Below are 22,632 nucleotides of genomic sequence, written 5' to 3'. Positions count from 1 at the left end.
CTCCGGTGCATCTGCTGTTTGCATCTTTGTGCAGAGGTTTCTTTGACCTTCACCCTTCAGAAACAAAACCCCTTTGCGCAGTTCTGGGTTCTGTAGCACTGACCCCAAAGTCCTCAGCTTTGGGATTTAGTGTTGTTTTAAGGTACAACTGTTGCTTTCTTCTGGCGCGGTTGGCTCGTTAGCAAGGTCTCACTGCTGTGGTTAACGAGGAAGAGGAGGATGGGTTGGTCCATCCCGCATGGCTTCTGGAACCTATTGATCTTCTAAGCGATCGATCTCCAATTAAAACCAACTCGTTGGGTCTTTTCACCCTCTGTAGGAGCCAGGCGGGACGCAGCGGGTCATGAGGTTGCTGTTGCTCAGGAATTGATTAGCAAACCTTTTAACTACTACTAACAATCCATTTTCAATGGATTTAAAACCACAACCACCACGCGTTTTCTTAGAGCAGCGATACGGGATGTTTCCTAGGGAATAGGGATTAGTTTATATAATTTAGCCGATTAAACCCAATTATTTAAAAGTCAAACTTCCCCTAATTTATCTTTTTTGTTGTCGTTTTATTTTACACCGGTAAGTTGTCCCATCATTCCTTCCATCCCATAGAAGTAGTGCAAATTCTGGTGTGTATATATGTACGTATAATATATATATCCCCCCCCCCACCTTTATAATGATGCCCCACACTGTTAGTTTGTTTTTTTTTTTTTCCTCCCCTCACTTAATTTCTTGTGTCTCTCCCTTGATTTGTAATGGAAACAAATGCTTTGAAGTTTTGTCTTTATATTAAAGTGTACGTATTTTAATACACTGCTCTGTCGTGGCGTTTCACTGCTCGGTGCTGGGCCGGCGCTGATTGCAGCTCCTGCTCATCCCGTATCTGTGGTGCTGTAGGATTTTTCTTCTTTTTTTGCTCACACCGATCATGCAATAGGGAATTTGCTCCTCCAGGGTTGGGGGCTCAGCCCCTCACCACGCTCTGATGGCCGCAGTGATTAAAAGAGGTTTTATTGGAAATGGTTCATTGTACAACAGCTGCGGAGCCCGCGCTCGGAAGGTTGGGCTCCTGCAATACAAACACATCATGCAGAATTGTCTCTAAATCAGCAGCAGCGGACGTGGATCTCTCCAGTACCACCTTCCCCTCCTGCTGAGCTCTAACAGTGTCCTACGCTACGCTAGCAGTTGATCAACTAATTGCTAATTAAGTCGCCGGGCCTGCGAAGGCCCACGCAACTCTTCACAGCATTTGTCTTACATTCAGTTTTAGGAAATGTCGCCGTCTCCTCCTCAATAACGTCGGGGTTATCGCTGTCCCTGTTACACCACCACCACCCCGTGACCATCGCTGGAGGGGGGTCATTCCCATGGGGTGGGGGGAGGACAAGGGGGGGCTGCCGACAGAGCCCTCGCTGCAGCACTGGGCTCCTTGGCTGTGAGCTGGTGGTGGTCATTGGAGTCACCCGAGGACACCGTGTCTCCAAAGCTCTGTGCTGCTCCGGTCTTTAATCCCAGCTTGTGGCTTGCAGGAGCGCTGCCATCTGCCTTCAGTGCTGCCCTATTTTCTGCCCTGCGCAGCGCGGTTTGTTTTTGGTAATTGCTGCTGCAAGCACCTGAACCACTGCAGGGAAAGGGGATACGGGGGAGGGGAAGGAAAAGATCTGGGGCGTGAGGTTAAAAATAAAGCGGCGGTGCCATCTGCTGCTCTCCTGGTACCCACAGCTGAGGTACAGAGGGAAGCCAGGTTGCACCGCTGCAGGCTCTGAGTCCTGCACTCCTTCCCAGCCAAGGAAGAGGAGAACCAAAATTTCCCATCAGCCCCATTGCAGCACGAGCTGCTCTCCCCTCTGTTACTGCCGTAATTGTGGGGCAGCCTTTTTGCTGCCTGGCTGGGAAAAAGAAAAGCTGCACCCCCCCCAGGGCTGAGCGGCTCCTTGTGCCATCAGCGTGGCTGCACCTTTGGGGGGGCTTTTCTGCAGGGAGAGCCCAGTGAGCTGCTGCACGGAACGAGGTCTCCGACAGAGCGCCTTCCACCCCTCATCTCTGGCTGCACTTTCCCTGTTTGCATTCAGGTGCAGAGCCTCGAGATGTCCCTTGATGCTTATCACTGCTCATCCCTTCATTATCAGTCTCTGCAAAGGCACTCGTTGCTCCTTGGCAGCTCACAGAGGGAGTGGAGTGTTGAAGCATAGCGAGGCGATGCTCCCTGGGCTCAACTTCTGCATACCCCGACTCTCTTACATCCAGCCCAAGTGCACGCAGCAGTTCCTGCCTTTACAAGTCTCTCTATCTGCTGCTCCTGAGGCTCAGCCCAGCCCACAGCATTACAGAGGGCGGCAGGATCGCGACACGGAGCTCTCAGCCCCGTTCTTCCTCCCTTGTGCTTTACAGATTCATTCTCTGCATCGTTTGTGAGCGCTCTAATTGGCAGCAGAGTGGGCTTCATGGAGCCTCTAGGAATGAGCAGTGCCTGTCTGGAGAAAGGACAAAGAGAGCAGCGCCCCAGGAGGTGATGGCGGCAGTGGGTGATGCCCTTCCCCTGAGCAGAGCTGCTCCACGTTCACAGAAGCCTTCCTGCTCCTTGCTGGATGGAAATGGCTTTGTGTTGAAGAGAGCACAGCAGGGTTAACCCTGCGGCACAGCAATGCCATCAGCCAGAGCATCCTTCTACAAAAAAAAGGGGCTCCTGCAGGAACATCCTAAGCCAGAAAAGCTGAGCAGCTCCCAGCAGGAGGGCAGGGATTAAAGGGAATCGAGAGCTGGCACAGGGCCAGCCCCACGGCTCCTGGCACCGGGGCTAAGCCTTTGCTGGAGGGCAGTGAGTGCTGGAGCTCGGCTCATTCCCTCCTCCTCTGCTCCTGCTGTCACTCCCATGGCTGCAGGAGCATCGATGCACAAGGTCACAGTCTGCATGGAACAGTTATGGCTGCCCACGTGGCTGCGGGAGGGCAGAAGAGGTGGGAATGTGCAAAGAATTCCCTTAAAAAAAAAAAATCATTAAAAAAAGCCCCATTTGGCTAATAAATTAGAAAGTCAGTTGGTCACCGCTGGGGGGGAACTGCTGCTGTTCCTCTTGGGGGAAGGTGAGTTTGACCCTCCAGAGAGAGCCTGTGGAATTACTGCTTGCGGCTTGCCAGCTGGAAGCGAGCTTCCTCCGAGATCCCAAACTGCTCCAGGGGGTCCTGGAAGGAGAGCACAGGGAAGTGATGGTGAGACACGGGCAGGAGGAGCTGGGACAGCCCTTCTCAGCAGCCTGGCACACAGCAGGGCTGAGTGTTGATGCCAGAGCACAGCTGTCTGTGTTGCAGCCAACAGCCTCACGCAGGGTGGCAGCAGCAAGGCCTGAAATCCAGCCCAACCCCAGCAGCCAACCTCAGGAACTCACCTTCCCCGTCATCTTTTGGATCTCATTCCGGTAGAAAATCAAACTTCTCCTCATGAACTCATAGCTGTAAGAAGAGAACAGCAGGCTGAGCAGAAAGGAATGTGGGGAAGTTTCTGGAGCTATTTAGAGCCAAAGGGAAGCTTGGCCAGGAGGAGGGAGCTGCCTTCCTCCCCAGGTTCACCATGAGTGACCCCAGGAAACAAACAGCATGAGGCTGCAGCAGATGTGCAGCACAAAACAGACCCTTCTCAGGGGGCTCAGCCCACCTGGCTCTCTTGAGTGCCTCAATCCACTCCTGGCACTGCTCTTCGCTGTCACACTCAAAGCAGTACTTCCTCTCTGGCTCCTCAATGAAACCTGCCAAGGACAAGGAAAAGATTTAAGTGAGGTCCTGGCAGAGCTCTTCCTCAACAAAGTGAGGTTCAGCCAGGCTGCAATTAGCACCTTTGTTTACCTAGGATGACCTGTGAACCAGGTGGGAACCCAGGCTTTGTCCCCTCCATCTTACCCTGAGTGGCTTGGAATCCTGCTCCTAACTATGGCTTGGAGTCACACTCTTTCTCTGCCTGCTAAAAGCAAAAGCCCAGCCAAACTTGCCCCTGCAAACTTGAAATCCAGCTCAGAAAGCTGTTTGCTAATAGAAAGGGACTGGAAGATGCACACACAGTGCAACAGCCACTCCTTAACATCCCCCTTTCTTCAACTCAATGCATAACCACTCTTCCCCATACAGTTGTGTTAGAGCTGTGTGTGAGTGATGGTGGCCCAGAGGCGCACCTCAGTACAGCTCAGCAGCCCTCAGCATCACTCCTGCCAGGGAGAGACACTTCCAAAAGCAACACCAACTGCAGAGGCACTTCTGCTCTGTGTTTCCCAGCAGCTGCCTGCAGCGCCCGTCAGCTCAGAGCAGCAAAACACTTTGGAGGGGAAAGAGCAGCTTCTCAAAGAGTGACAGCTTGGAGATGGGCTGGGCAAATGCAGACTGAAACACCCCGAGCCTCCTTGCAAACCGTCAGAGGAGATTTAGTAACCAGAGTGGAAAATGGCCCTAAGGAAGAGATTTTGTGGTGTGCAGAGGGCAGCTATCTGAGGAATGAAATCACACTCAGAGAAGGTACTGACCTGTCTTTGCTGGAGGCTCTGGGGAATTCAGTACTGTGCACAGCAGAAAGCAAGTCCCTGCACAACTCCAATTCTTTTCCAAGACAGAATCAGGACATCTAATTAATTAACATCATCCCCAGAGCTCTGCTTTTTAGTACACAGTGCACAGAGACGTGGGGAAATAACTGGGCCAGGCAGCATCCAACCCCTCGGAGCTGCTGTATGGGACACAGTCAGGCTGCAAGTGCCATCACATTCAACACCTTTCTTGGGAACCTCTGGTCAGCAGAGCTCTGGCAGCGCAGAAACCCCACGCGCTCAGCGGAACGCTCCCAACTGCATTCAGACTGCGTGGGACGGCCAGAACTCCATCTCTGCTGGCTGGGAGCAGGGAGATGGCTCTGCACTGAGAAGCAGCTGTGCCTGACAGCCAGGCCAAAAGATACGGGGATGGCCTTGGAGAAACATCCTGTTATTTTTGCCACATACCTCTGGCACAATAATTAGTTGTTGGGATGAAAGGCCGACGCAGTGCGAGGCAGCTGGAGCCACGGCTATCGACACAAGGACACAGCACGGCGGGAGGACTGCTGCTCCACCAGCACCACAGATGGTTTATCTGAAGCTCACTTGTGTTTTGGGTTTGTTTTTGATAAAATGCAACAGCACAGAAGCAGCAATCTGTCAATACCGAACCCTCCTAGAGAGGGATTGCTACAAGCACTGAGCTGTGGGCTGGCTGCTTTTCCTGCTCCTCTCCTTGCACGCAGCCGTGCCCATCACAGCAACGGGGAGATGCTGCCATCCCAGGACTGGAGCACCGACCAGCAGTGGATGGGGAGGAGGGTTGGGGAGCACTGAGCTGGTATCAAAGAGGGGATGGGGAAAAGCAGGAAGAAAGCAGGAAATGTTTCCTTTCACCAAGAGCCACTGCGAGGGGGACATGAAGGGAACACACACGCAGAACTCACTGATGGAGAAAACGTTCTCCTCTTCTTTGGTGATTCTGCAGTGCTCCAGCAGCAGCGCTCCAATGGGCTGGAAAAGATACAGAGAGGGGGCTCAGCACACAGTCTGTCAGAGCTACAGTGTTCTGAACCCACGGAGCTTACGGAGTGTCCTCTAAAGAGCCTTTGTGTGCTCAGATTCAATCTGGGCTTCAGTGTTCCTTTCTGTCATGCAAAGACGGCGATAAAGTTTGCTTCCTTGCACAGCAAATCAAACAAAGATAAACTGTTTAACATTTTACTTCCTAAGGGTGGCCTTCGAGCTTTGCAGGAGGTTAAGAACAGTGTGTGTGGATGAAGAACAGCTCAGGACAAGCAGGCAGTGGCAGGGACAGGCTGCCAGCCGGCATACACTGAGTAAGGACACAAGAACCACGGGGTAATAGAGCCACAAATGAAAGCCTCTCACATTTCGTTTAGTTTGGACAAAAGATTGCAGTGGGGGATTGCGAATCAGGCAGCAGCACTGACACTGAAGCACCTGTTTGAGGGCAAATTTCCAGTGCATCAGTTCTATGTTGGCAGTCACCCACAGAAACAAGAAGAGGGCACTTCTCAGGACAGGAGCTCAGCCATGATCAGGGTTAAATACTCATGCTGGGAAAAATCTAAAAATGTCACGAAAAGCTCTTGGTTTCTTGGCATGCAGCACTCCCCGCCACATTATAAAGATTACTTCTGATTTTTCAACAGGAGGATCTTGGTTTTATGTGATACGTTCCAGGTTTGCAAATACATGTGGCAGAGTCCAACTTTTGCCACTGTAGGGCAACGGTTGTGTTTGTAGAAAGCAGGGTGTGGTTTGTTGGCAGTACTTCTCCTCGCCCCACCAAGGAGTTTGCACTGTGCAGGACGCCACGTCCTGGCTGCGACAGCCTGGTGCTGCACTGTTCCTCAAAACACACGTGATAACATGCAGGAAAAGGTGTGCGTGTGTCTGTGTGTGTGTGAAGAGAAGCAGGATTTATACCTCAGCTTCATCTGTCCTGAAGTAGAAGAGGAAGTTCACCACCAGCTTCACGAGGCGCTTCTTTAACACTGAGAAGGAAAAGAGTGTTGTGACAGCGAGCCCAGCAGGCACAGGGCCTCCAAACCTGCCTGTTCCCAAGGCCATGCAGTCCCTGCTGGTCCTCCCAGTCTGCTCCCAGTCATGCCCATTTTGTGCTCCCAGTCCCGCTGCTCAGCAGCCCGGGTTCCACCAGCCCATTTCTCCCAGTGCCCCATCCCTGTTCCTTGGCTCTCCCAGTTCTGACCCTCAGCACTGCCCAGCCCTGCTCCTCCATCTCCCACGTTCCTGTCCAAGATCAACCTCTGGACCCCAACTCAGCACCCCACCAACATCCAGCTTCTGCACTCTGCTCCCCACTCCCACCCCAGACCCCTCAGTGCTGCACCTCCAACACCATCCCAGCACATGCAGTTCCACCCCCGCACTCCCAGTCTCATCCCAGCATCCCCAGTGGCACACCTTCAGTTCCATCCCAGTACCCCCAGTGCAGCACCCCCAGTCCCATCCCAGCATACCAACTCCAGCACTCACAGTTCTATCCCAATATTCCCATCCCAGCCCTCCCAGCTCCATCCCAGTATTCCCATCCCAGCATCTCCATTCCCATCCCAGTGCTTCCACCACAGGACCTCCATTCCCAGCCCAGCACTCCCATCCCAGCACCTCCATTCTGATCCCAGTGCTTCCATTCTAGTACTCTCATCCCAGCACCCCCAGCTCCACCCCAGCACTCCCAGTATTCCCATCCCAGCCCTCCCAGCTCCGCCCCAGCACTCCCAGTCCAACACTCCCAGTTCCACCCCAGCATGCCCAACTCCATCCCAACACTCCCAGTCCAATACTCCCACCTCCATCCCTCCACCCCCAGTCCCATCCCAGGACCCCCAGCTCCATCCCAGCATTCCCACTCCAGCACCTCCAGTCCAACACTCCCAACTCCATCCCTTCACCCCCAGTCCCATCCCAGGACTCCCAGTCCAACACTCTCATCTCCATCCCTTCACTCCCAGCTCTATCCCAGCACTGCCACCCCAGCACCCTCAGTCCAACACTCCCAGTTCCACCACAGCACCTCCAGCTCCATCCCAGCACTCCCAGTCCCACACTCTCATCTCCATCCCTTCACCACCAGTCCCACCCCTTCACTCCCAGCTCCATCCCAGCACCCCCAGTCCAACACCCCCAACTCCACCCCAGCACCCCCGGTCCAACACTCCCAGTTCCATCCCAGCACCCCGAGCTCCATCCCTTCACCCCAACTCGACCCCAGCACCCCCAGTCCAACACTCCCATCTCCATCCCTTCGCCCCCAGTCCCACCCCACCCCTTCCAGTCCCATCCCAGGACCACCAGTCCATCACTCTCAGTCCCATCTCAGCCCCCCGGCTCCGCCCACAGCCCCTTCTCCCTCACCGCTGCCCTTTTTGGGGACCCGCATCAAGATCTCGGCCGCTTTCTCGGCCGGCTGCCGGGAGAGGGACAGCAGCTCCCGCTCGTTGTACCGCATGACGAAACCCGGCCGCCCGCCGCCCCGCTACAGCCGCCCCATGCCCGGCCCGACCCCTCTCCCGCCGACCCGGAAGCGTTTCTCCCGGAAGCCGGAAGTCGCTGGGAGGAGGGGGTGGGCAGAGCGCATGCGCGGCGCGGGGAGCGGGGCTGAGCGCGGCGGTATGGGGGCTGTGGGAGGAGGGGCTGCGGGCCTGAGGGGGGGAAATGAGGAGAGTGCGACCCTCGTTGAGGGGATGGGGAGGTTCTGGGAGGGGGCTGTGGTCCCTGCGGTGGTGTTTTGGGGAGGCGGTGACCGTCGCTGAGGGAATAGGGGGGTGTGGGGCCTGTGAGGATGGGGACTGGGGGGGTTTAGAGGGGCTGTGAGCTTTTCTGGGGAGGCTTTTGGGGGGATGTGCCCTCTGAAAGGAAACTGGGGGGGGGTTGAGCGGCATAGAGAGCTCGGGGGTGTTCGTGGGGGGCTGTGAGGGATGAGGGGACTTCGAGGTGGGCTTTGGAGCCCGCTGAGGGAATGTGGGTGTTTAGAGGGGGTGGGGGGGCGTTTGAGGTGTGACCCACCTGTTAGCGACTGGGGGTCTGTGACCCTGTGTGAGGGAACAGGGGTGGGTGAGGGGTGGCTCTGTCCCTTGCTGAGGTGATGGGGGGTCTGCAGGGGGCTGTGGGCCTCGCTGAGGAAATGAGGTGTTGAGGCTCAGAACCTGCTCAGGGGCTGTGGGCTCTGGGGGGGCTGCAGCTCTCAGTGAGGGAGTTGTGGTGGTAATGGGGCTCAGGCCTTTAGTGGGGGAATGGGGGCACCTGGGGGGGCTGTGTCTCTCACTGAGCCTCACTGCACCCTGGTGAGCAGCTGGGAGGGAATCCATCGCTCTCTTTGTGGGGCTGAGGAGGTCGAGGGGAGTCTCTGGGAGCTCATTCCGGCTTTGAGTCACTTTGCTCCTGCTCACTGGGTCAGGGCAGCACCTGGGGAACACTCAGGGAGTGCTTGCAGTGCCTGGGCTGTGTCCTCATGGCGGGGCTCCATGCGAGGCCCAGCTTAGGGAGCTGCTGTCACTCATGTGTCTTTTCTTCATTTTTCCAGACTTTTATTTTTTTTTCCTGAAGTCGCCGAAGCCCAGAAATCCCCACCATGGATTTTCAGCACCGTCCTGGGGGTAAAACGGGGAGTGGAGGCGTAGCTTCAGCCTCAGAAAGCAACCGAGACCGCAGGGAAAGGCTTCGGCAGCTGGCTTTGGAGACCATCGACATCAACAAGGTGAGCCCCAGTCCTGCAGGCTGTGTGTGGGTGAGGTCAGGGCTGCACCTCAGTGGTGGGTGAGAGGTTTAGTGGGGATCTGTGGAGTGGAATAAATACTTCTGTTCCTACTGATGAGGGAGTCGAGCAACTTGTGGAAGGGCCAAGCAGAGGGATGCCAGCACTGGGCTTCTGTTGTGTTATATTCAGTCTTCTTGGCACCGGTTCTTATGTTGCTGCAGTTGAGTATGGTGTTACCAGTGATCAAAAGTGCTCTTGTTTCTTTTTTCTGTATTCCTAAGGCAGTGTTGTGCTAATAACTTCACTCCGTGAACTCAGTTCTTGCAGTGCAGCTCTGCTTTAGAATTTTGATTGTTCAGTTATTCCAATATGGATTTTGCATGTAACTTTTGAAAATTCTCTTCCTAGGACCCCTATTTTATGAAAAATCACTTGGGTTCTTATGAATGCAAGCTTTGCCTGACGCTCCATAACAATGAGGTGAGTTGAGCAGCTGTCTGTCTTGATCTCCATGGCAACAGATATTTTAGAATAATGCTAGCTCCAAGTGCTGGAACCGAAGCTGTTCTCGTTGGCTGATTGCTGGAGGGGCGGTGGGGGGAGCAGAGGCTGTCGATGTTAAGCATGACAAGTTTCTGACAGTTCAGCAGTTGTGAGCAATCTGCAGTTTTTGAGTTCAATTCCGCTGTGCTCTGAGGATTAAAATATCTTTGTCAATGTGAAATGTCACCTCTCATCCGTGACAAATATCTTTCTGTTCAGGAACAGTTCAGTCTTCGTCTAACTTTCTTTCTTTTCCCCCCAGGGAAGTTACTTAGCACATACCCAGGGGAAGAAGCATCAGACCAATCTGTAAGTTGTTGTCCCCTGTAGTTATTCTCCATTACTTAGGCACTTCAAAATTAGATTGTGAGCACCTATAAAACTTGACCTCCATCATGCAGTAGCACTCTGGGCTTGAATGTTCTTTGTCTCTGTTTGTTTCTGAGGCACTCACCAGCAGGTATGAACTAGCTCTGCTCTGAACTGTGGTGCTGACAAGCTCCAGTTCAAAGCCAGCTATGGCATTTCTGAGGGAAGGGAGCAAAAGAGCTTTAAAAGCAATTAAGTCTAGCTGTAAGGGAATCATTTTTGTGAATACAACTTGAGAAAAGTTTGTAAGCTTTAATCTAAGAATTCAGGTTTGCTCTGCTTTTAGATATCTGGCTTGTGGAATTAATTTCCTTCTTGACTTCTAAGAATTCATCTCAGCTCCATCTGTGGAGGTGGGCACCAAAGTGCTCTTAGAGGTGGGTGAGATGGTGGAGGTGACAGCCTGTAGTCAGGGCAAGGCATGGAGAAAACCGGCCTCCCGTGCTGCTTGTGGAGGAGGAGCAGCAGTTTCCCAGTGTTCTTTCTGTGAAGTGCTGAAGTGCTAAATGCTCCTTACCTTACAGGATGCACGCTGCCTTTTAGCTGCCCTTCGGAACCAAGTGCTGATAACTATTTAACATTGCACATTTCCAATGAATCCAGGGCCCGTCGAGCTGCCAAGGAAGCAAAGGAAGCCCCTGCCCAACCTGCACCAGAAAAAGTCAAAGTGGAAGTGAAGAAGTTTGTGAAAATTGGACGGCCAGGTTACAAAGGTTTGTCAGCAGTGCCTGTCGTAGCAGACACCCTATGGCTGCTGGAGCTTGCTTGAAGTGCAGTGCTGTGGGCATGAATTGTTCATCAGCCTTTTTAGCAGAGCTGTCCATAAATAAGATATGGGCTTATCTCCTGATGTCCCTTATTGTTTAAATTACCCATGGGATGTCTCTTTATTGCTGGCAGTCAAGTGGGAGCCGTTTTAATAATAGATCAGTACATCTCAGTCTGTCAGTTCTTACAGTAGTCATATGGGAGATGATGGCATTGCTTCAGTCTCTCTTTTATTGTGCTCTGCCATCTCTCACCATTGCTCACAAGTCACCCATTGGCTGCATAGCTCAGGGTTTTTTCTCTCTGAACTCCCCACTGTGTGATTTTGGCCTTCACTACAAGACATGGCTTCTTTATCTCCCAGCTGTGCTCTGCAGTGCACAGTGTGTCAGTGTCTGTGCCCCACAGCAGCTGCATTTCAGTAGACACCCACAGGAACTTTGGTTGAAGACATTGTGGCATTTTATTTGATAAATGGGAAACAAAATCCTGTCATATTTTGTTCTTGGAGCTTCCTAGGGCAGAAGCAATGCTGTGCTGACCTTTATGTAATGTACTAAGCTTTCTTATTTTCTTTACAGTGACCAAACAGAGAGATCCAGAGACAGGCCAGCAGAGCCTTCTCTTCCAGGTAAGGTCACATTCTTGGTTTCTGGGTTATCCAAGTAAAACCTTGGCTAAATGAGCAGTTCTTTGCAAGACTCATGAGGTAATAATAAAATAAAAAGAACTTATCTTGCTGGTTTGCTGTTGATAACTAAATGGAAGAATCCGTGATCATAATTGTTGAGCTGTTTTCTTTGGCAGCAGTAAACTTTCAGTTGGGAGCTTCTCTTCTTCAGCTATTCTCGCATAGCTGAGGGGTTCCTTCTGTATGAAGGAGGAGAGCACGAGGGGGGTGTTATAAATCTGCCATAATACCCCAACAGATCGATTACCCAGAGATTGCAGAAAGCATCATGCCTCGCCATCGGTTCATGTCAGCATATGAGCAAAGGATTGAGCCCCCCGATCGGCGCTGGCAGTACCTCCTGATGGCAGCAGAGCCCTACGAAACCATCGCCTTCAAGGTAACGTTTGGGGCTGACTGATGGCAGGGAGAGTTCCCATATTTTCCAGGACATTAGTTCCCAGTGATGGCCGTCACAGGCTTGTTCTGTTCTAGCTTTTTGGGGGGTTAATGGCCTGGAAAGGAAGGTCAAGAAGACGTGGCTGGAAGTTGTTAGACTCTGCTGAGAATTACTGGAGGACTCTGGCATGAAAACCAGGCTCTGCGTTGAGCTCTGGGGAGCCATTGAATTCTCAGTGTCTGGCACAGAAAGGATCCTCCTGGGCTCTGCTCCCAGCCTTTGTGCAGATGTTGAGAGGGGTTTTTTCTGCCAGCATACTTGTCCTTGACCGATAGGGAAGTAACTCAATTCTTTGCTGCCCCCATCTCTATCTAATAACATCCGAGACGAGCGCATCTCACAAAGGCCTGAAATAACTGCTTATCTGGCGGGCTGTGGTGCTAGAAAGGGCCACTGAGCTAATCTGGTGCTACTAATAATAGCTCCCTGTTCTTCTGTGTTGCAGGTGCCAAGCAGAGAAATCGACAAAGCGGAGGGAAAGTTTTGGACCCACTGGAACAGGGAAACCAAACAGGTAGCTGGAACGTGGCAGCATCTTAAGGGTTGAAGGGGGAAGGGGGAGGGCAGAGCCTGGGGGAAAAGACAGTGGAGTCGCATCCATTTTGGCTTTGGTGCTAAAGTCGCTGATGTGTGATGGCACAAAGTTGTCCTGAGAGCTGATCGTTTCCTTCTCTTTGCTTTTTTCCCTCTCCGCAGTTCTTCCTTCAATTCCACTTCAAAATGGAGAAGCCCCCAGCTCCCCCCAACCTCCCTCCTGGCCCTCCGACCGTGAAGCGACCTCCTCCACCTCCGCTGATGAACGGATTGCCCCCCAGGCCCCCTCTGCCAGACTCGATGCCTCCACCTCCTCCAGGAGGGATGACTTTGCCCCCCATGCCACCCTCTGGACCAGTACCACCTCCTCCAGTGCCACCTCAGCTGCCACCAGCGCCCGGTGTCCCTCCCCCCGCTCCTCTGCCACCCATGATGAGACCCCCCCTCCCCACGGAGGGGCCGGGCACTATTCCCCCTCCTCCTCCCTCCAACTGAAGCCTCTCCATCCCACCGGACTCGTCTGGCTCATAGCTTTTTATATGCAGGTTACAACTGATTGGGGTAAAATAGTCTTGTTTTGTATGCCAGTGATTTTGATTAGATCCTGTAGATCCATTAAAAGGTTTTCACTTTTGTTTTCTCTCTTTCTTCCCGAGTAATTGGTTAAAATCTTGTTGTGTGGTCGCTTTATTTTGTCCTTCAGTGTGTAAAGCATTCCCCAGCTGGTTATGTTATCAAAATGATCCAAAGAGGACACAAAAGACAGGAGCTCCCCTGGCACCTCAGTCAGCTGCTCCTGGCTGGCAGAGCTGCATTTCCCCATCCCGACCTCACGTGCATCCCATCATGACCAGTGCATCAGCTGCTATTCAGCTGAAGTCCTTTAAGGGAGTTGGCTGGCCGTGGGCACGCAGAAGGCACTTGTGTTTTTGGCAGAATGCTGGTGAGCACAACGCCCTACGTGTGCAGCTCTCTGTCTTCCTGCTCAAATGCATTCACAATCAGCATCCCTCGTGCTGCACTCAGAAACCTCATTTTTCCTCCCAGCACTGAGCTCTGTACACCAGCTATGATGGCAGCCAGAAGCAGCACAGAAATGTCTCTTTGAAGGAAATCACATTGCTTCAAGAGCCCTTGAAAAGCACTGGGTGAGCTTTCACTGGCAGCTTAGAGAAGAATCCCCCCACCCTGCTGCTCTCTGGGCTGTTGATGCTCAACATGGGCCTCCATGCCTGAAACAACTCTGCTGAGCCTCCTGCATGCAGGCCGTGTTTGTGAGCCCTTTGGGTCTGTGCTGGGGCTGTATCCTGAGCTTCACCCTGCACGAGTCCTGGGAGCACAGAAAAGGGCTCTGCTCGTGCACTGGGATCTCGTCCAGGTACACTGGCACCTGTTAGGTGCTATTCTGCACGTGTTGTGTGGCTGGAGACGTGCACAGCCTCTGTGCTCTGAGGGGGAGGCACCCAGCGGAGGGAGCTTTGGGCATTTCCTTTTTCCAAATTTCTCCCTCTTATCTTCACCCTCTCCCCCAGGTGTGGACAGCCCTCTCCTCCCAGTGTCGCTGCTGATGGGAATGGTGTGTGCCAATCCCTGCGAAACCTCCGGCCCCAGTTCCACCCTCCGCTCAAAACATCTCAACTCAAGGACACCATCCCTACAACCAAAGGGAAACAGCTTGGCAGTTTTGTTTTTTTTTCTTTCTTTCTTTTCTTCAGTTTCCAATACTGGATGCTAAACCCAAAAATAGAACAGAAAAGTTCCTCTGACCCAGCCCTCCCTCCTTGGCAGCGGGGCAGCAGCCGTGTTTCGCAGGGGAGGTGTGTTGTGTGTTGGCCACTCAAGGCCACTGCTTTTAAAAGGGAGACGTGGGTCCTCCCGCACACAGAGGTGCATCGGGCGGCTCGGCGGCTGCTCTGGGTGCAGTGAAACAAGGAGGATGAAGGCGGTTCTCGGGGTGCTGCTTCCATACCTGGTGCTGCTGCTCCACTCCGCAGCTCTGCCGAGAAAAGGGACCCATGGAGCAGAGGCTGTGCTGGGGCAGAGCCTCTCAGAGGAGACGGAACTTGGAGCAAAGAGGGAAAATGTGAGCAGAGCGCGACCCGGCTCGGCGGTGAGACTGAAGATGACTGTGGCTTCTCGCCTCCTCCCTGAGCCTGCAGCAAGCTGCACACAGGCTGACGGCTCCAGCTTGCAGCCCTGGCCCTTGGGGGGGCTGGAGGGCCCCGTGTGCCGCCTGAAGATGGACAACAGTGAGGTCCCCCCATCCCACCTGGAGGTGGTGGGGGTCCTCACCCGCTATGAAAGCACCTTCATCAAGGTGCTGCGCACCAGCTGGAAGCACCACAACCCCGAGACCTTTGGGCTGTGCCCAGGTGGAGGTGCACAAACCGTGCTTCGACCGCTGCAGCAGCTCCAGGAGCACCTGGCAGGGCCAGGCACGGGGCTGCAGCGATTCCTTGTCCTGCATCTGGAGGAAGGTGGGAGCTGGAGGGTCGTGGTGTGGGGAAGGCCAATGCTATCGATGGGCCTGAGGTGGAGGTATGGGTGAAGAGTTGGGTTTGCAGGTTGGGTTTGCTTTAGGATAAAGCTGTACAACAGATCCTCTCCTCGTGTGCGTGTGTCAGAAGCTTTCATAGCGGTGAGCCTGCGTGCAATGAACACCCAGTGCTGCAACATCAGCGGGTTCCGCACTGCTCAGTTTGGTTCTGGAGCTGCAGCATTTCTCCCTTACTGTCCCAGTCATTGAAGTTTGGTTCTATTCTGTCCAACTGGGAAAAAACCCAACAGTGGTCCTCGGGGGTTCCCCACCAAATGGACCGTGCTGCCCTCCATCACCTGAAGCACTCATGGTTTGCCACTGATCTGAGTGATGTGAGGAGCAGAGCTCAGCCCCAGAGCCCCTTCCTCTCCCTTTGCACTGTTATGGCTGCATGCTTCACCCACCCTGTGCTCTCTTTGCAGTGAAATGGGAAGCACAGGCCTGGCTCTGGTTCAGGCTGCCGTTCCATGCAGAGGTGGGGCAGGTGCTGGGAGAGCTGCAGGTCGCTCTGCTGCTCTTCTACCCGGGCAGCCCCACAGGGAGACAGGCTGAGGGCCGCCAGGAGCTGCTGGTGGAGGGCATGGGGCTGACACAGGAGCAGGTGGGTGACCCTGGGGGGCAGGAGGAGAGGGGGGACCTTGGCTCTGCTTGCCCAGCAGCTTCGCATCCCCTTCCCTTCCCTTCCCTTCCCTTCCCTTCCCTTCCCTTCCTCCCTTCCCTTCCCTTCCCTTCCCTTCCCTTCCCTTCCCTTCCCTTCCCTTCCCTTCCCTTCCCTTCCCTTCCCCTCCCTTCCCTTCCCCACCCCGTCCCAAAGGTCTCTCTATCCCATCCTCTCCCTCTGTCTTCCCCACCCCATCCCAGTACTTTTCCCACCCTCTCTCCGACTGGGGCAGTCCGGGCAGAGCAGTGCCTGAAGATGGTGCTGTTACCCTGTCCCCAAGCTGCTGCCAGGGACAAAGGAACAAGACCGAGGGGTGCTCAGCCCGAACTGGAGGTGCTCATCCCATGCTCTGGGGGTGCTCAGCCCATACTGGGGGTGCGCAGCTGCCCCCATGCCCTCCTCCCTTCCCTCCCAGTTCTCCCCAGCCTGACCAGTTCCAGAGCCTCCTCACTCCATACCTTGGGCTGGATCAGTCCCTGGGTGCTCGGGAAACAGGGACTGGACTGTAGAGGGGTCTTGCTGACCCCCGTGATGCCTCCTGCAGGATCTCAGGGGCTCTTGTGCCTTTGCTCCCCACAGAGCCTTTGCTTCACTAGGGATACCCAGTACCTGCTCCTCAGAGCCTCGGTGGCTGCCGTGACCAGCAGCAGCAAGGAGCTGAGCTTCCAGGCGTCCCTGACCATCAGGCACCACGGGGATGGAGGTAGGTTTGGGGACAGCCCATGGCAACAGTGGTGCTGATGGCTGAGCACTGGGGACCTGGCACTGATGAGGGACTGGGGGGGTCCTGCAGCACTGTCTCCATTGTGTCCCCATCTCCAGGTGCCCCTCTGTCCCTCATGGAGACCCAGCAGCTCCTCTTTGGCTCAGATGAGAAATGTTTCACCAGGATGACACCTGTGCTGCTCCTGCTGGCTGGTTCAACACCTGAGGATGATGCTGCATCCCCTTCCTCCTATCTCTCTGCCAGTGGGGTGGTGGATGTGGCTCCCTATCCACAGCTCAGGTCCGTGCATGGAAAACCATGAGGGGAAGGGGGAAAAGGCACTGTAATTCCTCCTGTCCCATCCCTTGGACCCTGGTTGGGAGGATGCATGGCACGCCAAGGTGGTTTGGGAGTGCTGTGTCCCAATCCTTTACACCACTGTCACCCCACTGTGTTCTCCCCACAGCCCACCCCATCCCGGCACCGCAGAGCCGCCGTCCCACACCACAGCCAGCCCAGCCAACACCACATCCCCAACGGCAGGAGACAGCGGGCAGTTCCTGGGTGTGCTGACCCTCTTCATCCGCCGGGTGCTGAGCCCCCGCAGCGAGCCGCCCACCCAGCCCAGCTCCCAGCACTGGCTGGACTTCCAGATGATGGAGACGCTCCCGCACCAACTGCTCAACCTGTCGGAGACGGCCGCCCTGGAGCGCCTGGTGCAGTCAGAGGAGCCCTCGGTGCTGCTTTTCCCCCAGGAGGGCGGCGTGGGGCTGGAGCAGCATTTTGGGGACTGGCAGCTGGAGGGGACGGTGCTGCAGCTGCTGATGGGCAAACTGCAGGCTGTGATCCACGACCTGAGGGACATCCCGGAGTTCCAAGCCAACACGGGGCTCTTCCAGCAGCTCCTGAGCTTCTGCTACCACCCTCCAGGGCCGGCCGGGGGCGGGCAGCCCCCAGGTTCGGGGAAGCTGCACGCATTGCTGCTGCTGAAGGCGCTGCAAACGGTGCGGGCGCGTTGGCAGGAGAGGAGGAAAGTCCTGCGGCAAAACCGCAGCGCGCGGCACCAGGCGCACTGCCGGCTGCAGGAGCTGACCATCGACCTGCGCGACCGCAACTTCATCGTCATGCCCACCGTCTATGCGGCCAACAACTGCGAGGGGCCCTGCAAGCTGCCCCTCTCCACCCGCGTGCCCGGCTACCACTCGCACACCGTGCTGCTGCTGGGCATGCAGGAGCGGGGCTCGCCGCTGCAGCGCGCTCCGTGCTGCGTGCCCGTCCGTTACTCGGACCAGCTCATCATCAGCGTGTCGGCCGAGGGGTTGGAGGTGCGCAAGTTCCCCAACATGGTGGCGGAGGAGTGCGGCTGTCGGTAGAGGTTCCCACCTGCAGCCCTCGTGCAGTGCTCCTGGCTGAGATGGGAGCATCCCTCCGAGCGCCTTTTCCTCCTGGTTTGCCTCCTAGCGTTGCTCTGGTTCTGTTTTTATTCTGTGGGTTGTGCTGCCCTACGTCTGCCTGCAGTGTCTCGTGGCCGTACCCATCCCTGAGCCCTTGGGGGCAAAACCCCCGGTTCCACTCTGCTGTTCCATGGGGTCCCATCCCCACACTTGGCCATGGCAATGGCTGCAGTGCTGGGCTTGCTGCTGGGTGCTGCTGTGTTGCTCCACGCTGTCACCGCTCCCCAGAGCACAGCAGATCCCATTACATGTCTTAACATTATTAGTGTGAATGACATCAGCACACAGAGCCCGGCTGCCCCGTGCCAGCTCCCAGCTGAGTTCCATGGGACCCCACCATCAGGCTGAGTCCGTGTGACAGGGGCACAGCCCCCCACCCCCCTCTCTCTTTGCTCTGCGTTCTCTCTTCTTTTTACAACACACAAACGTATCCAGAAACATGGTATATATATATATATATATATAATTTTTTTAAGACATTTAATACCTTCTTAAAAATGAACATCAGTTTGTTTTAACCACTATTGGTTTAGCAAATACTCAAACCCGCTGCAGTTGGAGACTCCTGCAGTTGCTGCAGCACTGTGTGGTAATGCTCGTGTGCTTTCTCCCTAAAAGCAGCTCTGCGGAGCAGGACCTGAGCTCTGGTTCCAAAGCTTTGGGCCTCCTGCACTGGGGCCATGTGTCCACGCTCCGAGGGCAGCTTGGCTTCCTTCACCCGGAACACACTTCTCTCTTTGATTTGTTTTTCAATAAAATCATTCACTGAATTAAAGAGCTACCAGGGCTGCAGACCCCTCTGTTTGCCGGGAGTGCATCCTTGCTCCTTAGGTGTCAGCATGGGAGACAATGAGCTGCTGCTGCAGCTGGGATGGAGGGTGGCACGAAGCCCAGGGGGAGCAGAGCTCATTTCCATGCTCCCTATGGGCTGCCTTCATCCTGGGGAGTCCTAGAGTCCCCACAGAGGCTCATGCTGGGCTGGGTGGCCGATGTCCCCACAGGCATGGCAGGACCCCAACGTCCCCATTGGCAAAGCAGAACTCAGTGTCACCATGGGAACAGCAGGACTCAGTCACTCACAGGCACAGATGAATCCCATCATCAGAGCAGGACCCCAGTGTCTCAATGGGCACAGCAGATCCCAGTGTCCCCATCAGCACAGCAGGACCCCAGTGTCCCCGTCGGCACAGCAGTGCCCCTGTGTCCCCATGGGCACAGCAGATCCCAGTGTCCCCATCAGCAGAGCAGGACCCCAATGTCTCCATTGCCACAGCAGGTCCCAATGTCCCATGGGTACAGCAGGATCCCGATGTCCCCACTTCGCTTGCAGCCACTCTGGGCGTGGGGACAAAGGCTGAAGGCGTGGTGGCAGCAGGGCGGTGGTGGCCATGTATCCGTGGGGCCGGGCCCAGTCGGTCCCTCGCAGCCTTCAGTCACGCCGCCGGCCCTCTCGTGCCCTGTCCCTCCCCGTTGGCTCCCCGGCCTTCCTGCCCCACTGCTCGCCCCGTGGCAGCCCCCAGTTCCTCCGGCCGCTCTCCTGCCGCTCGGCTCTGCCCGCTCTGCCCTTGCTGCCATCCCTGCGCTGCTCATCCTTCTCCTGCCGGCTCTCCTTCCCCTCACGGCGTCTCTTCTTGTGTTGCTGCTGCTCGGGCTCCCTGTGTGCCCGGGGGGCTCTGGGGGGCTTCTCCTCGGGGCTCCTATCCTTGGGACGCGGCTCCCGACGGCCGCTCCTCTCTGCTGGGGCTGTGCGGCCCTCCTTGGGCCTCTCCTCCTTCTCTTCCTTCTCCTCTTCCTCCTCCTTCTCCTCCTCCTTTTTTTTCTTTTCTTCCTTCTTCTCTTCCTTTTTCTCCTCCTTCTTCTCTTTCTTCTCTTCCTTATCCTCCTTCTTCTCTTTCTTCTCTTCCTTATCCTCCTTCTTCTCTTTCTTCTCTTCCTTATCCTCCTTCTTCTCTTCCTCCTTCTCCTCCTTTCTCTCCTCCTTCTCTGGGCCTCAAGTTTTCTCCTCCTTCTCCAGACCTCGGGTCTCCTCCTTTTCTTCTCTGGGCCCCGTGGTTTCTCCTCTCCTCAGCTCCACTTTGGCTGTTGGCTCCTCAGATTTCTCTGTGGGCTCTTCCTCCTCTTCTCCAGGCTCTTCCTCCTCATGCCCCGGCTCCGAGCGGCCAAACCACTTCTTGAAGATCCAGGGCTCGGCCTGGGAGACAGCGGTGTCACACACCTCATGCCCTCTCCATCCCTCCCAAGGAGGACCACAGAACCATTCTGGTTGGAAAAGACCTCTCAGATCCCCAAACCTGACCCCTGCCCACACCCACCATGCCCACTGACCATGACCCCAAGTGCCACATCTCCACGGTTCTTGAACACCTCCAGGGACCATGATCTCCTCTGCACCAGAGGATGCTGTCCCCTCACCTTCAGCCCCATACCAGGTTGCTGTCCGCTTCGTCATCGTCACCATCGTCATCCTCCAGCATGCTGCTCTCAGGCGGGACGGGCTGTGGAGCCACCACCTCTGGGACCTCCTCCTTGGGGATGACGACCTCTAGGGATGGAGAGCAATGAGCTACAACCCAAGCCCTACCCCTAACCCTAAAACCTAAAACCCACCCAGCTCCGAACACACCATGGATGGGAGCTGCTGGGGGCTCTTGCTTGCCACTGCTGACATCATCCCTGGGGCATGGTGGAGCTGGAAGAGAAGAGGGGACAGAGGGCAGGGGTGGAGGTGACAATGTTGAGGTGCAGCCATCCTGGCAGCACAGGGACAACGCTCACCTTGGAGCACCTGGAAGCTGACACTGAGCAGGGCGATGATGGAGGCCACCAGGATGCACTTGCTGGGGGTGAGCCCTTCCCAGATGAGCGGCTCCTCCGCGGGGTCCAGGCTGTGGGGCTCCACCTTTGCTTTCACGGGGAGGCTCTTGGGGACTGGGAACCCAAAGGAACTCAGAATTACCAGAGGTGGACCCTGACACCCCCTGTGCAGCCTCACAAGGGTTGCACCAAGCCCCCTGGGGTTCATATTGCAGAAATGGGGGATTCCATCCCCACCCCATCACCAGATGGTGCCCCTGGGCTGGCTGGGGACATGGGACAGTGGGGCAGTGTTGGGGTCGATGAGGATTTTCCATGCACTCCTACCTGCAGGCACCGCGGCGCTGCCCTTTGTTCCCACCTTCTCTGCACTTCTCTCACGCTTCTTTTCCGTGCTGTGCGACGTCGGCTCAGGCATGCTCAGCTCAGGGACGTCCAACTGCTGCTCAGGGACACCACACCGGGTCCCCACCTCCTTTAGGCCCTGTGCAAAGAGGAGCAAACGTGTGTGCATGTGCACAGTCAGGTGGGATGGGGGTCAGCTGCGTGAACCCTCCCAGAGCCAGAGCCAGAGATGCTGTATGCAGCTGGGGTTGAGCGGATGGAACCAGCCCCTCTTTGCAGTCCTGGTGGCTACCAGGGCCAGGCAGGAGCTTTGCCAGCTCCTCCAGCATGTATTCCTGGTGCCTGTGTCTGTATCTCTGAGCTCATTGGGATTTGATTATCTGCTAGGATGGGTTTCACCACTAGCTGGCTCCGTGCTGCAGAGTGTAGGGCTGCGCCTGAGCAATCCCAACCCTTGTGGGATCTGCCGAATGGGCCCCACTATGGGGACAATGCCTGGGCTCTGGGTTTGGTGCTAGCTGTCTGCTGCCCTGTGTCACAGTGCTGGATTGGTGCCACAAGTGGGAACTGCCACTAGCACGGCTCAGTGACAGCAACAGCTGGGCCATGAGGGCTGTGCTTCCTGCTCCCAACTCTGCGGAGGGACCTCTCTGCTTCCCAACCTGGAAAACTCTCCAGGGTGTGCACCTGAGGATGCCCAAACGCTGTCACAGGGTGGGATGCAGATCCCAGCCCACCACCACTACCAGCCCTGAGGGTGGTGCACTCCATGTCAGGTGGATGTTTTGTGTTTTTCCATGCAGGCTGGGAACAGAGCAGCCCACGGGCCATATACCACAGCCCTACACAGACATAGGGACTATGCCCCCCATCCCCAGTTCAGGAGCTGGTCTCACCCCTTGGCTGGGTCAGCAAAGGTTTTTTCCCAGTAACCCTCCCCAGGACCCTTTGTAAGCCCCGATCCCAGGACAGGAGGGTCTCAACTCTTGTCCAAACCCACCAGGTTGCAAGGTGGAACCACGGGTGTCAGGGTCCCAATCCTGTCCTGTACCCATTTTAACCACTGAACCATCCAGTCTTCATCACAACTGAGACACCGCCTCCCTGTCCCGATGACGGACCCAAAGGCACCAGCACACTTACAATCTATGGCTCTCCCCACCGCTGCTCCCCGGCACATCAGCACCTGCAGAAGACAAGCAGAGCGTGGCACTCAGTAGGATGCTCACCTTCCTGGGCAAGATGAGGGGGACAGTGGCCTCTGTGCCATCACCCACATAGGGACAATCAGCCTGGCGGGCACAACATCACCCCAAAAGCACCACCCCAAGGCCGTGGGCTTCTGGGATCTGCACATCCCATCCATCATCGGGAAGAGGAATTTCTGCCCCATCTGAGCCAGATTTAGTTTGTTTTTCCCTGGTGGAACAATGAATGCTGAGAAAAAAAGCACCAATTCCCAGGCTGGAATCTAAAACACGACATTGGAAGCTACACAAATAATGATGA

The 22,632-nt window shown here is 55.5% G+C and overlaps 4 protein-coding genes across 5 annotated transcripts; 2 read left to right on the top strand and 2 right to left on the bottom strand.

Annotated features, from left to right (window-relative positions):
* Nucleotides 1-992: 992 nt before the first annotated feature.
* On the bottom strand, nt 993-8,066 carry PLEKHJ1 (pleckstrin homology domain containing J1). 2 transcript variants are annotated; one of them, XM_085211999.1, is made up of 7 exons: nt 7,919-7,999; nt 6,467-6,534; nt 5,461-5,527; nt 4,508-4,580; nt 3,652-3,742; nt 3,386-3,449; nt 993-3,182 (listed from the first exon to the last, which is right to left on the bottom strand). In XM_085211999.1, exons 2-7 carry the CDS (start codon nt 6,475-6,477, stop codon nt 3,117-3,119), a joined length of 372 nt encoding a protein of 123 aa, XP_085068125.1. In that variant the 5' UTR covers nt 6,478-6,534; nt 7,919-7,999; the 3' UTR covers nt 993-3,116. The 2 variants fall into 2 exon arrangements, with proteins under 2 accessions (XP_085068125.1, XP_085068124.1); XM_085211998.1 differs by lacking the exon at nt 4,508-4,580 and having other exon boundaries at nt 7,919-8,066.
* Nucleotides 8,067-8,096: 30 nt separating this feature from the next.
* Nucleotides 8,097-13,238, top strand: SF3A2 (splicing factor 3a subunit 2). The gene is made up of 9 exons (XM_085211993.1): nt 8,097-8,173; nt 9,087-9,260; nt 9,669-9,740; nt 10,066-10,112; nt 10,776-10,885; nt 11,522-11,571; nt 11,870-12,010; nt 12,516-12,584; nt 12,767-13,238. Exons 2-9 carry the CDS (start codon nt 9,135-9,137, stop codon nt 13,097-13,099), a joined length of 948 nt encoding a protein of 315 aa, XP_085068119.1. The 5' UTR covers nt 8,097-8,173; nt 9,087-9,134; the 3' UTR covers nt 13,100-13,238.
* A 123-nt stretch (nt 13,239-13,361) lies between these two features.
* AMH (anti-Mullerian hormone) lies at nt 13,362-18,741 on the top strand. The gene is made up of 6 exons (XM_085211984.1): nt 13,362-13,752; nt 14,137-15,081; nt 15,566-15,744; nt 16,384-16,507; nt 16,627-16,810; nt 16,977-18,741. Exons 2-6 carry the CDS (start codon nt 14,541-14,543, stop codon nt 17,881-17,883), a joined length of 1,935 nt encoding a protein of 644 aa, XP_085068110.1. The 5' UTR covers nt 13,362-13,752; nt 14,137-14,540; the 3' UTR covers nt 17,884-18,741.
* JSRP1 (junctional sarcoplasmic reticulum protein 1) lies at nt 18,497-22,259 on the bottom strand. Its single transcript, XM_085212000.1, has 7 exons — nt 22,124-22,259; nt 21,106-21,262; nt 20,740-20,892; nt 20,588-20,653; nt 20,391-20,506; nt 20,039-20,155; nt 18,497-19,936 (listed from the first exon to the last, which is right to left on the bottom strand). The coding sequence occupies exons 1-7, from the start codon at nt 22,193-22,195 to the stop codon at nt 19,394-19,396; spliced, it is 1,224 nt and encodes a 407-aa protein (XP_085068126.1). The 5' UTR covers nt 22,196-22,259; the 3' UTR covers nt 18,497-19,393.
* Nucleotides 22,260-22,632: the final 373 nt, after the last annotated feature.

The sequence above is a fragment of the Meleagris gallopavo genome, chromosome 30, assembly GCF_905368555.1.
Source record: "Meleagris gallopavo chromosome 30, MGAL_WU_HG_1.1, whole genome shotgun sequence".
NCBI lineage: Eukaryota > Metazoa > Chordata > Aves > Galliformes > Phasianidae > Meleagris > Meleagris gallopavo.
This window is presented reverse-complemented; position numbering and strand designations above follow the sequence as displayed.

Bases quoted from the DNA above. Each gene is read 5' to 3' on its own strand.
- PLEKHJ1 (XM_085211998.1), bottom strand. From the start codon at position 8,012: ATGCGGTACAACGAGCGGGAGCTGCTGTCCCTCTCCCGGCAGCCGGCC. The intron at 6,535-7,918 runs GTGAGGGAGAAG...TTTCCTTCTCAG, and splicing joins GGTCCCCAAAAAGGGCAGCG to TGTTAAAGAAGCGCCTCGTG. The intron at 3,743-5,460 runs GTGAGTTCTGCG...TGTCCTTGGCAG, and splicing joins GGAGAACGTTTTCTCCATCA to GTTTCATTGAGGAGCCAGAG.
- SF3A2 (XM_085211993.1), top strand. From the start codon at position 9,135: ATGGATTTTCAGCACCGTCCTGGGGGTAAAACGGGGAGTGGAGGCGTA. The intron at 12,011-12,515 runs GTAACGTTTGGG...TCTGTGTTGCAG, and splicing joins ACGAAACCATCGCCTTCAAG to GTGCCAAGCAGAGAAATCGA. The intron at 12,585-12,766 runs GTAGCTGGAACG...CCCTCTCCGCAG, and splicing joins GGAACAGGGAAACCAAACAG to TTCTTCCTTCAATTCCACTT.
- AMH (XM_085211984.1), top strand. From the start codon at position 14,541: ATGAAGGCGGTTCTCGGGGTGCTGCTTCCATACCTGGTGCTGCTGCTC. The intron at 15,745-16,383 runs GTGGGTGACCCT...TGCTCCCCACAG, and splicing joins TGGGGCTGACACAGGAGCAG to AGCCTTTGCTTCACTAGGGA. The intron at 16,811-16,976 runs GTCCGTGCATGG...TTCTCCCCACAG, and splicing joins GCTCCCTATCCACAGCTCAG to CCCACCCCATCCCGGCACCG.
- JSRP1 (XM_085212000.1), bottom strand. From the start codon at position 22,195: ATGGTTCAGTGGTTAAAATGGGTACAGGACAGGATTGGGACCCTGACA. The intron at 20,654-20,739 runs GTGAGCGTTGTC...CTTCTCTTCCAG, and splicing joins CAGCTTCCAGGTGCTCCAAG to CTCCACCATGCCCCAGGGAT. The intron at 19,937-20,038 runs GTGGAGCTGAGG...GAGAAGGAGGAG, and splicing joins CTGAGGAGCCAACAGCCAAA to AGAAAGGAGGAGAAGGAGGA.